Raw genomic sequence first — 17,100 nt, 5'->3', positions numbered from 1 at the left:
ATAAACCGTCTGCCAGACAAGGAAGCAGCATCAGTCTCCACCACAGGCATTGGGGACCTCTGTGGCATTCAGTAGCAGTGACGGCGCTCATATTGGGGTCTCATTCCAGCCTCGTACCATGCTTCTTCCTACCTTCCCACAACAATGTGTTCCTTCAGCAATTCTCTCTCACTTCATCCCAATAATAGTTACACTGGTATGTATTTGCTGCCTCGTTCCACTTTTTTAAAAGGAAAAAAAAAAGAATTTAAACAATGAGAAGGATTCAGCTAATTGTGTTTGTCTGCCTTAGTGAGAAATAAAGTAAGGACAGAAAACTCAACATTTTGAGTTTATGAATGTCGAGCTCCTGATCCATTCTTCTCAGTCTTAAGGGTAAAAATGTAATATTGCACTTAGGAGCACAGAGCCAAGTCTCTGAGTTCTGGATTCGGGTCCTGGAACTGCTACTCGCTACGGACACTGACTCAGAGACTGATCCTGCCCTGGACACTTGCGGTGTCTTTAATGCCGCCTGTCCTCACTGCTGCCCTCCGAGTTCTTGCCGTCTGCAGTGGAACATCTACTACGGGCCTTTTGCGGCTCCATCTCTCCAACGGTTCAATGGTTGGGGATTTTAGCAAGTGTCCTTCTCCAGAACCTTATTCCTCTAGTTTCTGTTGCTTTTCGGATCTGAGCTCTTGTAGTACTGGCTAGAACTTCTCAGTCTTAAACTGTCAGGATTCGTCGTGTCTGCTGTGCGCATTGTGGACACTGATTCTCAATATCCTCAGACAGCTGTTCCTAGAGTAAAAGAATGCAAAAGTTACTAATACCTTTGAGGTATATCTCTTTATGCGAGAGATGTGAAGCAGAAATAATGCTCTTCCCCTTTTATGTTAAAATTACAGCAGGCTTATGATTACTACTGTTCCTTTATTTTCCATGGAGCACTCTAGAGTGTCTCCAAATGAGAGTGTAGTGTGGTAGCAGAATATTTTCTGTTGAAGACCAGCAGACTGTCAATACTGTAACCTCTTTGAGGGCAGCCACTGGAGGTTCACCTGCCCATAGGACACCCTTTACATGAGTGCACGAACGGGGCTGCTGATTTCTGACTTTGTCCTGACTTGAACTTCCGGTGGCTCAACAGTGGCAGTGTGAGTCTGTCTTGATTTAGGTGGTGTGTTCGGAATAGTAAGGCTTCTCGGAGGCAAGAGATTAACATTTCTTTTCATGTAATGTACCTTTTAACAATCTGATTGGTTAAAAATAGCTCATGACTAAAACAGCTAAACAAAGACCTCACTGTATTCATATCTCTCATCTTTTTTTAAATTTATCGTTTGTATAAATATCTAGGCTTAGTTTGGCAGCACATTGGTGAGTCGTTAGCTTCTAAGTGACTGTTAAATCTAACCCCGTTGTTTCTTCTTTTCCCCTGGAGCCTCACTGGCCAGCGAAGGGGCAGGCTGGCTAATCCTGGGAGCCTGTGTGATTTTTGGTCCCTGGGGTGTTTCAAGAGAACCACTGAAGGCAAAGTAGCCTAATTAAGTATTTTCAGTAACTCAATAAAGATGGCCTATGCGTAATGTCAAAGTTCTTCTAATTGTTTAGAGGGCAGAAGTCAGAATAGATAGTTAATTGTTGGCCACAAATATTAGCAGAGTTTCTCAGGCAAATTGCCTCCCCTTCACTAATGATGCTTCATCATTAGTGCTTTGAAGGAAAGGACTGGATGGGAACTTCCTGAGGTCATTAACGTGCTCTGGTGTAATAGAAGAAAACGAATTGGAAGGAAGGAGGGTGAACCCCAGCTTGGTTAGAGCTTTGCTGTTCTTGCTTGACGGTTTTCAGGTTGTGATGTGTTTGTGGGGTGCAGAGAAGTAGGAAAGCCTCAGGCCTCCTCAGCCGTCCCATGGAAAGATGATGTGGTCCTTTGCTAACCAAAACTGGATGCCTGCATTCCTATTGATTTTTCTGTGGTTAGCTTCCAGCATTCTTCTTTTCTGTACACTTGTGTTCGTGTGTTTTTGACAGCTGCTGCTTATTCCTGTGAAGTCAGTTGAGATTTTATAGAACATAAGCAGCTAAGGCGCATTGATTGAGTGCCTTTACAAGTCTCTTAGATTATAATTCTCAGAGGATGTTTTATGGTTCTATATCCAGCATCCCAAAGGACCGAGAATGCCTGGCCAGCTCACATATCTCCCCTTCATCACTCAGAATGACAGATATTCATTCTCTCCCTCCATTTGCAACCTGGTGCAATTGGGTCCCTCCATTAATGACTCCGAGTTCAGGTCCTGCTGTCTCTGTGTTGGGCTACAAGCCTGAGTCTTGTACTACTGTCTAATTATGCAGTTGTTTCCTTCAATAGAACTTGGATTTCTTTTTAACTTTCATTGCACCATTTTCTGCTTCCCCTAACATTTAGGATTTCCCTGTTTGCTGTTGGTAGCAGAGGGAAGGGCTGGGCTCACTGGGGACCAGTTGCTGAGCCTGCACCTGAGGTCTTCACTATGGGCCTATTTTGTTTAGTGGTAGGGACTTCACTCCTCAGTCAGGCTGCGACACTTCAAACAAGGCATACAATTTGCTGTTTTCCTCAGACCTGATTACTCTTTGTTTTGATTTGGCCTTTGTAGGGGTATCCAGAATCTTTAAAAATTGTGTTTCCCTGAACACTTAAAAAAGTAAAGTTCCATGTTTCAGTACAATTATGATATCTTTACATTGGGCTTCAAATTCAGCTCCCTTCTCGTACAAATTTATTCATTGGTAAAATGAACAAACTCAGCCAATGTGTAGGGCTGTAGAGCACTGCGAGTTGCTCTTATTTGAGGGGTTGTCATTTAATTATTAGGATTCTCACAGTAACTCTGCAGCTAGATTGTAGTCATAGTTTCCCATGTTATATGGTATGGTGATTAAGAGCATTTTAACTGTAGCTGTAGTAATCATTGGCCTAAACTCAGCTAATAACCCTAGGAAGTTCCTTCATTCGTAACATGGGTGGACAACTGATGATGGACAACTATGGATGAGACATAGATGGTACCTATGTGTGTTGTGTGTGTGTGTGTGTGTGTGTGTATGTGTGCACGCACATGCGTACATGTGCACCAGTTCCTCATATTCCGTCTTGCCTTTTGCACTCAAGTCTGGCATTCAGTTCTTGAACCACATTTCCATTTCTGGATTTTTTTGCTGGTTAATTGGAGCTAACTCTTGGATTTGTCTGCCTGGACTACCTTCCCATCGAGACCCTCAGATCTCAGCCTTGCGAGTTGCTAGGATGATGGGATGAGCCGTTGGCACCTGGCTTTTTTTATCCTTTAACTTCTTTGTTTTCATTTTCTTTGCTTTCTCCGTTTAGAGTGGTTGGGTATTGTCCATCCTGTTCCATGTTGAACCTGATAGAATGTAGCACAGGAGGTGGCAACCAAGGGGCAGAGGTATGGGCTGATCTGTAGCTGGTTTTGAGAAATTAATGTCTTAGGGTCATCAACATAGTTAACTCGCGCATCAGGAGGTGTTTAATAAACCTAGACTTCATGCTCTAGTTTCTTTACTATTTAAGCACTGGCAGATCTGGTCTTTTCACATGACTCTGAAGTAGGGAAGATATGGGTTGTATTTTCCACGCTGGGGAATGTAACTGAGGTACAGAATGAAGGGAGCACAGGCTTTGGGTGAGGGGTAGATGGGTGCAGCTCATACCCTGGCTCCTCCCTGCCTGTGTGTGTCTAAGCCCTGTGGTCCTCACCAGTGCGCCGGGAGAAGCGGTGCCGCTGGACACGTGAGGGGGAGTCACAGTGTACCCGGCACTGCCGTGAGGAGGCAGTGACCCGGTGCGCTGCCCCCAGGCCCCCCATGAACCCCGGCAGGCTGCATAGAGTGCTGTATGCGTGTGTGCTGTTCCTCTGCATGGTAAGGCAAAGTGTTTTGACCTTTTGGCTGCTAATTTCTTTTTAACATGCCTATTATGGCCAGCTCAGTGGCTCTGTGTGTCAGCATATCATGCGCGCTGTCCCTGGTGTCAAAATCCCAAGGTTACCCCACATCACAAGGCAAAGCAGACTCTATCAGATGGTGTTTGGGCCACTATTCTTCAAGTGAAAGCAGCAGGTGTTTAGTGAGTATGTACTACGTGCTGGGCATTGTGTGAAGCAGGACACACAGAAGTCTTCCGATCATTCAAGACTTGGTGTACTGTGCTGAGGAGAAGATATCGGCCACCATGCAGACAAGAAATGACTACCATCTGTGAAGGCTTCAGGATGACTATGCTACAAATCTCTTCTCATCAAACAAGAAAGACAGAAAGTTCTGAATCCAGTCTTAGAAGATTGGCTGATTGAATAGCAAGGAGACTAAAAGGATGAAATAGTCATGTGTTCAGAGAAAGCAGATGTCACCGAGGGGATAATGAGAAGGCTTCATGATGGAGGAATGTTTCGGTGGCTATCATAGCAACCAGCCCAATGTAGGAGGCCAACAAGCTGACTATTGAGGGGTAGCAGGAGAGAAGGAGGAAGTAACACCAGGCTGTATTAACACGTGTGAGGTAGTCTGACCTATCTAACTGGAAAAGAATGATAAGTCTTGCAAATTCAAGTGCAGACTGGTCCTAGATTTTGAAAGGCTTTGATTTGCTCAGCCAAGGAGTTTGGATTTGATTCCATTAGATTCTTGAGCAGCCTTTTGAAATGTTCAGCTTGGATCCGAACTGTGTCCATCCCTTGGGCCTCTTCCTCTTGGTTGAAAGAAGTGCCTAATGAAAGGGTCTCTCTCTATTTTTAATGGCAATGTCAGGGAGCTGACACCACTTTTAGAATAGCAACTGTGATTCCACTTTGGCTTTCGGAAGGCTTTGTAAAGACTAGTCCAGTGGTAGAAGATAAAAGCAATGGCAGCAGCAATGAATGGGTGCCCGCCTGAGATTTTCAGCGATGTGTCTAGATAGGGGTGGCGTGAAGAGAAACAGTGGAGAAACTGCTAGTCTCTGAAGTCTAGAAGCAGCCCGCACGACGAGTGTCTCATTCCACGCCCGCAGCAGAGCTGTCCGTGGATCTTGGTATGTTTTCCTCCGGGGCTCGGTGGCAGTCTGGAGCCTCAGTTAACATGTTGCCCCAGGTGGCGACTATGAATGAATTAGAGTTGGCCCTGGAGTTCAAACCTGCGTGTCATATCTAGACTTATCGAGTAGGTGAGAAATAGATCATGACCCTATTCACAGTTCAAACCAATTTTTGCTTTTCCAGGTGGAATTGGCAGAAATCTGTGCCAAGAGTGAGCGTTATATTGGCACTGAAGGAGGAGGCATGGACCAGTCCATATCATTTCTTGCAGAAGAAGGAACTGTAGGTGGCATCAAGTTATTTGGAAATCCCAATGGGGGAAATTAACGTGGGGAGGAAGGCCTTGAGGTCCCTAGCATGCTGGCTCTAGGCCGTGTAGTGATAGGCTCCATTGGAGGAGATTTCCCAGCTGCTTTGTAACTCAAGGCTACTGCTAGCTAATTGACTGTTTGACCCTCAGTAGTTGGAATCATAGCATATCATGCCTCCGTTGTTAAGCTATCGGGCCTCCTATGCTTCCCCGGCCCTAAATCACTCCATCTCACAGCCTTTTCATGCTCTCATGTTGGTTTTCAACTCAAATGTTAGTTCTCCTACCATTTCTATTCACAAACCCCTCTTTTTGTAATTGGCTCTTTGGTATCATTTTTCCCTGTCAACATTTTTGGGGCTTCCGTGGGTGGGAACAAGAATGTTGACAGAGAGCCAGGAATGGATTCTTCCTCTGGATACCACTTCCTCTTGGCTCCCAAGTCCTCAAGCCACGCACAAGTTTTGCCTGTTGCCCATAAAATGCCCATTTCCAAAATAGGAACAGACACTTCTTTAAGATCTTTCCTTAATTTTGCATCAGACTTGGCTGTTGCCCAAGAACACCTACATTCTTTCTTATTAAGAATATTTGCTGTTGGTTCTCCTAAGCCAAAGACAAGAATACTCAGAAAATACTCCGGGCAGTGTGGATGAGGCCCGACAAGCGGACATGGGGCTCTGGCCGTGCCGTGCCGTGGAGATGAGGTGTAGAGTGTGAATGGCCTGCACAGAGCATGTCACCATCTGATTGCTGCTCCTGCCTCCACCTCCCCTTTCTCCCCCTCCCTCCCCTGCCCCCCAAACTCCCAGGTCCAACCAGATTTCAAAACTCGGGTCTCAGCACGCTCACATCCCTTGCTCCCTCTGGACTCTCAGAAATTCTTTCTTCTTGACATTGTTTTCCTCGGTCCATCCTTTAGGATTCAGTTTAAGTTTCCCTTTTTTCAGAGGAGACTAGACTCAGCAGCACCTGACTAGACGCCTCGCCTCTGTGTCTCTGTAACCTGTGCTGGAAATAGCTTGATGGTGTCTTCCTCTCCCCTGCAGGCTCCGTGAGCGCAGAGGCAGTGTTTGTCTGTGTCTCTGAGCATCTCCAACATCTAGAGCAGGACCTGGATGTCAGTAAATAGTATTTGAATGAATGACTGCCTTTTGAGGGAAGACTTGCTCAGGAAAATAAATGCATAGATCCTAAGACATTTTCTGAATTCAAATAAACACCATCTCACTTGTTACTGTTTTTCCAATAGGCCAAGTTGATAGAATTCAATCCTCTGAGGGCAACGGATGTGAAGCTCCCAAGCGGAGCGGTGTTTGTGATTGCCAACAGCTGTGTGGAGATGAACAAAGCTGCCACTTCCCACTTCAATGTGAGGGTGATGGAATGCCGACTGGCAGCAAAGGTACGGACAGGGTGAAACACTAAGTAGGCTTTTTTTCTCTTTACGATCCCCAATGTTCTGAGGGGAGCGTTTTGAGGGCCGAGGCATTCTAGCTGAAGGTCATCGGATGCAGAGCAGTCTGCCTCCAAACAGATAAATCAGTACACCTGTCTAGCTCTTAGGCCTTTTGGATTCCGCCGTGGAGAAGGGGCCAGGGAATGGGCTGGGAAGCAGCAGGCCATGAGGTAGCACTGCAGGTAGAAAAGGGAGTGACAACCGCTGGTCTTGTTTCCTCAACTGGAATCCTGTCAGCCCCTCCTTCCTGGTCCTCACCCAGCCTGGTCCTCCTGGATGTGCTGTTTCACATAGGTATCCCTGGTCGTTTCAGAAGTATAGACTTGGTGTAGTTCCCCAGGCCCTGGAGACTTCTTGGTGACTAGTAGGGATGGACACAAGCCAGAAGGGAGTCTTGGGATTCTCTGTTCCACAGTTCATGTGGCTGTGGTGCACCCAACAGCAGACAGGGTTCAGCAGTTACAAATAGAGAGAGCGGAGAGTTAAAGCAGGAGGACACCAGATAGAAATGGTTAGCATTTAACCAGGTGCCAAGTAGTCTGGAGCTGTGAAAAGGGCCATACAAATGACATGCTACTGGGGGGATGTAGGACTGGAGGAAACCGGCTGGAAGCCAAGGAAGGAAGTCCTCTCTGCCTTCTGCTGTTCTTCCTGTCTTTCCTGTTTGGAACCAGCTGTTGTGTTGGCTGTCACCAACCCTCATCAGGTCTCTTTTTTTTGGAGGGGAGCAATGGGGCTCTAAACTTAGGCTTTGAGAGCTGTCCCTTAGCTTTTCCACTCAAGGCTGGCTCTCTACCACTTGCGCCACACCTCCCCTTCTGGCTTTTTCTTGGATAATTGGAGATAAGAGTTTCATGGATTTTCTTGCCCTGGCTAGCTTTCAACCACAATTTCCTCCTCAATTTCTAAAGATCATGTAGGAAAATGTTTTAACATTAAGCTCTTCATAGCATCTGATCAGTGTTTACATTCAAGAGAAGTAGTTCAGTAAACTTTTCAATATCAAGGGTCCAATGAACTTTTTCCCCCTTTAGGGCACACTTCCTCTTTCAGGAGATGGAAGAAATTAGTGTCTTATTTGTTTGAGGGCTTACTTTTGTTGACGTTTCCTCTTGAGGTTGATGAGTAAGGAGACCTCAAACATACACAATATTGTTTTCAAGGCTTTATCACGAAATTAAGATATCCTCTACCACAGCCATAGATGAGCTAAAAACATTACCATGGGTTCAGATTGAGAGTTCTCTTCCAAAGAATAAAATGAGAGCAAGGCACTCACTCCTGTAGCCCTAGCTGCTCAGGAGGCTGAGATCTGAGGATTAGAATTTGAAGCCAGGCCAGGCAGGAAAGTCAGTGACACTTACCTCCAATACATTACTTTGTCTGTGGCTCAAGTGGTAGAGTGCTACTCTTAAGCAAAAAGAAGCTCAGGGACAGTACCTTGGCCCTAAATTTAAGCCTCAGGACCAGCACACACACGCACACACACACATACACGTACACATGTATAAAATGAGGAAGAAGGGCAGGAGCTTGTGGTTCATGCCTAGGATCCTAGCTACTCAGGAGATTGACATCTGAGGATCATAGTTCAAAACCAGCCCAGACAAGAAAGTCCATGAGACTCTCATCTCGAATTAACTACCAGAAAAGCTGCAAATAGAGGTGTGGCTCAAGTGCTAGAGCACACGCCTTAAGCAAAAGAATCTCATGAACAGCACACAAGTCCTGAGTTCAAACCCCAGGACTGGCCAAAAAAAAAACAGGAAGAAAATGTGCTGAGCTTCAATAGTAGAAATTATTGGCGTGTGGAGAATGTTTTTAATTGTCAACTAGAAAAATGGTATCTCTTTTGGAAGAAATAGTAGCTGAAAATCTTAGTCTTCTCAAACCTCCTATTCCTATATTTCTTCCTTTTCTCTTTCTGTCTCTCCCTCTGTGTCTCTCTTTCTCTGTCTGTGTCCCTCTGCTCTGTCTCTGTATCTGTCTCTCTCTCTTTCTTTCTGTATGTGTTGGTACTAGGGCTTGAACTCAAGGCCTGGACAATGTCCCTTAGGTTTTTGGCTCAAGGCTGGCACTCTACCACTTGAGCCACATCTTTACTTCTGGTGGTTAACTGGAGATAAGAGTCTCACAAACTTTCCTGCCTACACTGGTTTTGATTGAGGCTTTGAACCTCAATCCTCAGATCTCAGCCTCCTGAATAGCTAGGAGGACAGGTGTGAGCCACTGCTGCTTGGTTCAGAGCCTCCTATTCTTGGGGATGTCTCTGAGTTTAACTGTATAACTGTATACTTGAGAGGTATTTTGGTCAGTGAAATTGGCATCTATATTTAGCTTTTGGCTACACATTCCTTCTTGCTGATATAGATAGAACACATTGTTTTAAAGAATTGTTTTTCTCTTTTACAATGTGGAAGGGGGAAGTGGTAGAGGATGTTTTCTAATCCTGTTTCTGCAGCTCATGAAAACCCAGGGTTCTGTTCAGAGGGAGTTAATGATAACCTGCTCGTATGGGCTGCAGCCAGGAAGTTGATGTTAGGAAAATGTGCTTCTGCTCAGGAGCATATGCTGAGATTCTGTTTTGAGATTGCATTTTTGGCACTATGAATTTAAAGTTTACTTGGAGGACACTCTCACTGAGTAAGAAGACAAACACTCAGGTGAAAAGGTAAGGGAGGTGAGCTCAACCAGGTGGGCCTTTCATTTTCAAGCAATAGTAATAGGAATTCATAGGAAATAGCCAACCAGGAGAGTTTTGAAAATGACATAAAGAGAACTCTCCAAGAAAAACATAACACTTATTTTTCCTTACCTTCCATTCTTCCAAGATCCTTTTTTGAAACAGAGTACCTTTCATACTTAGTACAGGAAAGTGTAGAAAACCAATAAAAATCATTTAATTCCCATGAGACTCATTAAAACCTCAGTGACCTGTGCTCCTCAAAAAAAAAAGGACATAATTTATTTTTATTTAATGTTGACAGTTCCATCTATTCTCAAGTTTCCTTTCTCTGTCTCACTACATCAGCTCCCCAAAACTAGTTGAAATGGGCAGGTGGCATATACCTGTAGCATTTAGGAGGCAGATACAAGGAAGATCACGAGTTTGAGGCCAGAGTGGGCTACGTAGAGAGATCTTGTCTACACACACACACACACACACACACACACACACACACACACACACTTAATTGACTTAGATTCATTAAAAGTCAGTCGAGTAGAGCATTTGAACTAAAGTAAAAACATTTCAAAACAAACTCAATAGAGAGTTATAATTACTACTTACGTAAATGATACTTTTAAGTGAGGCACATTTTTATGTTCTTAAATTAACAAAGTAGCCAGGGATCTTTAATGGGCACAAAATTCTTCATATTTTACACATATTTCATGGCTTAAGCTTTTCCAGAAATATTTTATGTCTATAAAAGAGAGTATCCTTTAGTTACATTGAGGGATAAAATATGTGATGCCAATAATAAGTATTATGGGAAGTCAGGGAGGGAAGGGGAATTATACTGTTGCCTTTTGCATATCCTCAGCTCTTTGTGGTAACTTGTGTGTGGTGCAATGGAGTTGGGAGTTTCATGTGGTCCTTTGACACTTCAAGGAAAATTTGCAGCGATTTTTTCGAGGGCTTGTCTGGTCAAGAGCCATCGCTCCCCCAGTTGCTCAGCTCCTGTCACTTCGTGCTGCATATGGAACTGATTCTTGGTCTGCTGATAGAATGTGAGAAGTTGGCATAGTCCTCTCAGGGCTTTGCAGTTTCCTTGAATTGGAGCAGAGAAAAGCCAAATACCCAAGAATGTGGTCAGTTTCACTCATTCTGTTGATCCACTAGCACACAGTCTGCCAAGAGAAGTGTGGAGTTTGTGGAGAGCCGTGGCTCCAGGCTCAGGGCTGAGAGGACAGGGCGGGGGGGGGGGGGAGTGGAGAGGGATGGGGGGGAGGGACGGGGACCGTGTGTGCAGTGACCAGGGCAGGGTCCACTGGCTGGGCCTTAGAAGAATGGCAGGGGCTTTACAAACATCAGCCTGACTTGATTGAAGGGAAGAGTGGGTTGTAGGTTTTCAGGAAGGTGGGCTAAAATGAAAATGGGGGAGAGATGAGAGAAGCCATAGCAAAGGGTTGAGTGAAAGGCCTTTGGTGTTGGGTTTCTATTTCACTCCTGGCATAAATGCTATTCCTCCCCCACTCCCTTTTTTTGGTGATGTTTGAGATCAAACCCAGAGCCTGCACGTACTGGACAAGCCCTTTCCCAGGAGCCCCATCCCGGTCCTACCTGTTACTCCTTTGAGAAGTTTTCCAGGGCCCCCTTCCCCATTAGGCTAAGTGCCTTTATATTTGCTCTCACCCTAGCCTATAGTTTCCAGCTCTGTCACTTTGTGACAGCTGGATTAAGTTCTCTGCTGTGTAATCTAACGCCCCTCCCCCACAGGGGACTGTGATGGGGGGCGGGGGAGGGCCAGGTATGCCATTCCCAGCTGTCTGCTAGGGACCCGGTGGATGCTCAGTCCTCAGAAGACTTACTGTGAGTATAGGCATGTGGGAAGGAAGGAAAGGAGCCGGAACGACGAGTGCACAATATTGAGATGTCACCGAAAGGTCTGGAGAAGGCACGGTGGAAGGAGACTGGGAAGGTAGTCCTGGACCCTCTTCATGGAATCTTACTCAGACTGGGGACCCCAGCTTGGCTAGGACTATAGTCCACAGATTTGGTTTGAGACAGGATTTGACTGAAGCAGAGACTGTGGCCATAGAGGATCGGAAGGCCAGGGCATGGGAAGGCCAGGACTTGGGCATCGACTAAGTAAAAGGAGAGAAACAAGTTGTGGAAGCAAGCGGTGTAAGGACCAGAAGCTGTGAGGGGAGTGAGGAACGATGTAGGGCAGCCTGCGCAGCAGAGTTTGAAGGTGGGTCCTGAAGAATGCCTGGAGTCACCGACTCACTACAAGCTAAGAGGGCTGAGGGAGCACCAATGGATTTGCCAGTGGCTTTTGGAGCTGTGGAAGAAGGCCGGGGAGGCCGTCGGGTTGGGCTGGTTAGTGAGGATGTGCACAGGGCCGCTGGTTCTCCTCGCTGGGCAGCGAAAGTGATGGAGAAGTGGTAACTGGGGAATTTGAGAACAGGGAACATTTGCGAGTGTGAAGGCTTAAAACAAGGGAGCCAAATGGGAGAGAATTTACGAGAGAGGTAGGGGAAGGTCAGGAGAAAGGAAATCGCTCCTCCTGGAATGCTTTCTGGGGGCCAGGCAAGGTGATTTCTGTTTAATTTTTTACTCTTATTTAATCTGCATGACAGCTTGTAAGGTAACCACTAGATGCCTCTTTCCACAGACCAGAGAATTTCAGGCCAAAACATGGGGCGATTGGTTATAAGTGAGTGGAGAGTCCAGGTGTGACTCAGCCTCTGCCCTTTCCCCGTCCCCTTAGGAACTAGGCACGACTGTGGGAGGTTCAGAGAGGATGCTGATAGGTCCATCACGCGCAAACAGGTTGGTTCTTTAGCATACACGTGACCAGGAAGACTTTGACAATGGGGTGATGATTCGCCATCATGGCAGAAGTGTTCGTGGTAGTTGTGAATGGGAGTCACTGCATTGGAATGCGGTGTAGTTGGAAGAGGGGTGAGAAGAGATAAAAAAATGGTGTCCACAGTTAAAATAAAGACGCATAGGGTCCCATTATGTCAAACTGTATATGGAGGTAATGCATAGAGAAATGTATAGTAGTTTGCTTCCAAAACGGCAGTTGGTGGTTAGCTCATTGGGGGTGGTTAGAGATTATTTTGGCTTTTGGTTTTTGCATTTTGGACTGTCAGAAAACTTTACAACAAACATACATGATTCATACAACCAGACACGACTGCTTTTTGTTGTGTGGGAAAGCGCCTGTCGAATGAGTTGCTGCCGCTTTCAGGATGTTTCTTCTGCTCCGCTGACCTGGTGGGGAGCCTTCCTTTTTCCATTGGCAGGTGCGGTGCAGGTCCGCGGTGGGCCCTTGCAGACCGGTGGCTCCCTCACTTCCCCCTTCCCTACCACTGCCCCTTAGGATCACTCCCACCCAGTGCTTGCCCTTAGGTTCTTGTCTCAGGGCCTGCTTCTGTGGCTGCGGACAAAGCACTTGTTCTTCTCTTGCCCACAGTGCTCAGGAACCTCCCAGAAGGAGCTGCGATAGAAAGACGTAGTGCTTGCTGTAGTGAAGGGAAAGGGTGGACGTTGACAAAGAACTGCAGGCCGAGCCAGCGGCCTGTGATGAAACCCATGGCTTGTGATGCAATGACTCAGAGTCCTGTCCCCCAAATGTGAGGTTTGTCAGTCACAAGGGCCACAAGTGACACATTCGCTCATTAAGTGCTGTCTTTGAGCAACATCCATCTCTCCCACCCTCCTTGCTCATCTGCAAGTCATCTTTCGGTGTCCCGAGCCAAATCTTGAAGAGCTTAAGTGGCTTTCCTAGTTCACTCCCTCAGTGCAGCTCCCCAGCTCGTGGCTGTGCAGCTGTTGTTGAAGCATGTGTTGGATTTTATCCTCAGTTGAAACGCACCCCGAAGTGGCTGTGTAGACAGACCCTCTAGCTGAGGGCTGAGTGGGCTACACCGGCATCCTGCTGGAACGAACATGAGCTTGTGTCTGATAGGACCTCTGTCTTCAGGGAAAGCCTTACCCAGAGGAGGCTGGCTTCGAAAATCCATCCTTGAGGGCTGCGGGCCTCGCTTGTGGACTTCCTCCTCCAGTCACTGGCCGAGGGTATATTTTGGATCCTATTCCTGGGGCCAGTGTGATGAGTTCAAGTGCGGATGGGGTTGGGAACTTGTTGACTGAAAGGTTCTAAGTAAGTGTCCGCTTTCCATCATGGGAAGAGAGGTGTTCCCCAATGCTTTTTCTTTTCATTTTCTTGGCCTCTTTCCCCTTCAAGTGGTTTTCTACTTTGGTATTACATGACTTTGGACATGGCACTTGTCTGTGTGTGTGTGCACGTGCATGTACGTACGCATACACACACACACGCACACACATAAACACAGTGGGACTTGAACTCAGAGCCAAGGCCCTCTCTTGGGCTTTTTCATTCAAGGCTAGTGTTCCACCCCTTCAGCCATAACTGCACTTCTGGCTATTTGGTGGTTAATTGGAGAGAAGAGTCTCATGAACTTTCCTGGCTGGCTGGCTTCAAACCAGGATCCTCAAAGCTCAGCCTTTTGAGTAACTAGGATTACAGACATGAGCAACCAGCACCTGGCTCTCATCTCTTAAATAGAGTGCTAATAACTACCATGCAGGACTGTTAATAATTATGAAAATAAAAGGCACAGTTTAATCCATATAGATAGCGCTACTATTGTTATGTTGTTGTGTTGTTTGCCTCACTTGGATGCTAGATTTGTTTTGTCAGGGAGCATTGCTGTAGGAGATCATTTATATCAGCTCTCTTTCCATGTAAGCAAATTGTACATTTATTTCTTCACATTATATGTATCTTAGTGTTTCTCAAATTATTTGTGAAATACAGGGTATGAATGAATGAATGAACGAATGGGTTTATCTGTAGAGGAAGAAAGCCAGCAACACTAATAAGTGAAGTGGACAAGGCTAGGAGAAAGGTCTTAGTTGATATCCTTCCTTTAAAAGAGGTAATATGTTCTATAAAATAATTGAACAGAGGAACATAATCCTGTTGTTTCTTTTCCCAGCTCTGTCTTAAAACCCAATGGCTTTTAAATATATGAGCCAGGGCTTTATCTAGAAAAAGGTAATTATTAACATTCTTCAGAAGTGAGTGGCCCTTGCCAAACAACAGTTGTCTTTGGGTAAGTCCTGCTTCCTGTCAAGAAAAGAAAATGAGACCGTGCACCGAGGAGAGCAGCGAATCCGATGCGCGTTTCCTGGAAGCCTCCTTTCCTCTTTTCCCACAGCTTTGTCTTGCACCTGTGCCTCCTATGCAGGCAGTGAACTACCTAGACCTCAGCGAGAGAAAGATCTTCAGTGTTTTGTTGTCACTGCCTGGAAGGGGGTAGATGTTAGTGGCTGGGGGAAAATGAGGGGACCCTCTTCCAGACCGGGGCTCCCTCGAGGAGGTAGGCCTGGTCAGCCACGGTGGGGCTGCCTGTGGTTACAATCAGAAGCCAAGCTCCCTCCTTGCCAGTGGCGAAGCATACAGCTCTACCACTCCAGTGACCTAACAAAGGGATTTTTCATAAGGTCACCAATGAGGTTTTCATTTAAAATCTGGGACTTGACTCCAAACGCCCAGATACTTAAACTCATTAGCCATTTTCAAAGAGGCGTGTAGTAAACAGGAAGGGCTCTAATGAAATCAGGCCAACTGCCCATCTCAGGACCAGGTCAGATGAGATGGCACAGCTTTCTCTGGACTTCACCCAGAGGGAAGATATAGTATGGATGAGTTAAATAGGGATACAAGAATGATCGTTTAAAAAAATCAATATAGATTAGTAGTGTGTGTGTGTGTGTGAGTACACGAATTTAACTAGCCTATGAGTGACACAAGGGCATGTTTAATTCTAAACATCTGAACCCAGCATGCATTTCCAAGCAATGGTGGGAAATTTGGATAGGTTGACTGGAACAAATCGGAACAGCTGGCTAATTAACATGGTGCATATCAGATGATGAAAGGAAAACTGACCATTGTCTTGGTGTGAACTTGCAGCTCCTGGCTAAGTACAAAGGCTTACAATGGGACAAAGTCATGAGGCTGGAAGAGGTGCAGGCCAAACTGGGGGTTAGTTTGGAAGCGATGCTGCTGCTCACGGAAGACGCTCTTCACCCTTCACCCTACAGCCGGGAGGAGATCTGCAGGTGTCTGGGAATCAGCCTGGAGGACCTCCAGACCCAAATCCTAAGTCCAAACACCCACGATGGTGAGTCTGCTGGAGGAAGGGGGGGCGCCAGGCCTAACCACCCCCCCCCCCCCAGGGATGGATGAAAACCCCCAGGTTACTCTGGAGCTCCAGAAAGTCCTAACTGTTCATGTAGAAACTGAAGCCCACTCCAGTGTGGACGCTTATCTATCTCAAATAGTGCTGCTTTTATACTGAGAACATCAGAAACTGCTGGAGACCAGGTACATGTTGGAGCCACGTCTGAAGACACTTTCTCTTAGAGGTGAACGCTGTCTGTGTGGGAGATCAGTACTAGGGACCCAAGCATCTAGTTGAGGTTGCATTTCCCTGTTGGGGTGGCGCTAGGGAGGGTGGGATTTGGGCCCCATTTCCATCCCGTGATTGGAGGGCAGGGATTGGGTTTTGGTTTCTGACGTTGCTCGGTCGTTTTGAATTTGATGATCGTCAGCTGAGCCTTTAGAACTGAGATGAGCACAGGATGTCTGTGGTGAAGCGCCCCCTGCCACCTTTTGGGCAAAATAAACTCTCACTAGTGTTTGTTGTGGTTGCTTTTGCACTACCGCAGCAGAGTATCGATGACAGAGACTGAAACACTCACAAAGCCAAAACACATGCAGTTGATGAAAGTTGTCACAGGAGCCCCCCTGGAGGAGCGGTCGAGGGAAGCCCTGAGATCGGGGCTTGGGAACGAAGGTGCTATGGAGAGTGGGGGGTGGGGGGTGTTGATGCAGGCATGCATGTCTACATGACAGATACTGGGGCACGCAGATAAGTGGAATACGCTCTCTACCCTCTCGTGACTTAGTGTCTAACCAGGGAGAATGCCACACACCAATCCCATAGATAGTGCCGGCAGTCAGCCCCGAGAACGGGGTGGGAGGGGTGGGGGGGTGGGGAGTGGCTCAATGCTGAAGAAGGGGGCTCCGATCTGAGCCAGATTCTGAAAGCAAGTTGTGTGGCTTTGGAGGCCATAGGGAACCCCGAGGATCAGGGTGAACTCTGGAGAAGACTTGCCGAGAGGCGTGGGGACAGTGAGCAGCGGCCCCTCTGGGAATTGGCGACTGCCCGTGTCTGGGAGGGAAGGAGGGAGAAAGAGATGATCAAGGCATGAATCTGTTTTGTAATGCTGCCGTCCTCAAAGGGTTTCCCTAGGAACATAAATTAGTCTGTGGTTCTGGAGTTGCCTAGATCAGTTTTTTGGGGTTGACTTTCTAAATCTAGCCATCCAGCCTAGCCAAATTTCCAGTTGAGTTTTAGGGATCCGATCTTTTTATATCTTTGGATTTTCCTGACAGTTCTTGCTTTCTTTGGCCTAAGTCTAGAAGCAAAGGCTTTTTTCTTCCTTGCCGTCTACAAGACTCTTGTTGGTGAAGGTGGAGATGGGCCGCGCTGGAGAG

At 46.5% G+C, this 17,100-nt stretch overlaps 1 protein-coding gene and 1 long non-coding RNA gene across 5 annotated transcripts in view; one reads left to right on the top strand and one right to left on the bottom strand.

Annotated features, from left to right (window-relative positions):
* Window positions 1–17,100, top strand: part of Galk2 (galactokinase 2) — an 85,377-nt gene that overhangs the window by 48,664 nt on the left and 19,613 nt on the right. For all 4 annotated transcript variants that reach the window (XM_048332804.1, XM_048332805.1, XM_048332807.1 and 1 more), the window contains exons 6-8: window positions 5,247–5,345; window positions 6,626–6,778; window positions 15,511–15,721. In XM_048332804.1, the coding sequence (XP_048188761.1) occupies window positions 5,247–5,345; window positions 6,626–6,778; window positions 15,511–15,721 (463 nt within the window). The remainder of the gene's footprint in view (window positions 1–5,246; window positions 5,346–6,625; window positions 6,779–15,510; window positions 15,722–17,100) is intronic.
* On the bottom strand, window positions 520–16,058 carry LOC125340914. The gene is made up of 3 exons (XR_007208836.1): window positions 15,802–16,058; window positions 3,030–3,040; window positions 520–531 (listed from the first exon to the last, which is right to left on the bottom strand). It is a non-coding gene; the product is annotated as an uncharacterized LOC125340914 (long non-coding RNA).

This window comes from Perognathus longimembris, chromosome 23 (genome assembly GCF_023159225.1).
Source record: "Perognathus longimembris pacificus isolate PPM17 chromosome 23, ASM2315922v1, whole genome shotgun sequence".
NCBI classification, from domain to species: Eukaryota; Metazoa; Chordata; class Mammalia; order Rodentia; family Heteromyidae; genus Perognathus; species Perognathus longimembris.
The sequence above is the reverse complement of the archived record's forward strand: the minus strand, read 5'-3'. Positions and strand labels throughout refer to the sequence as shown.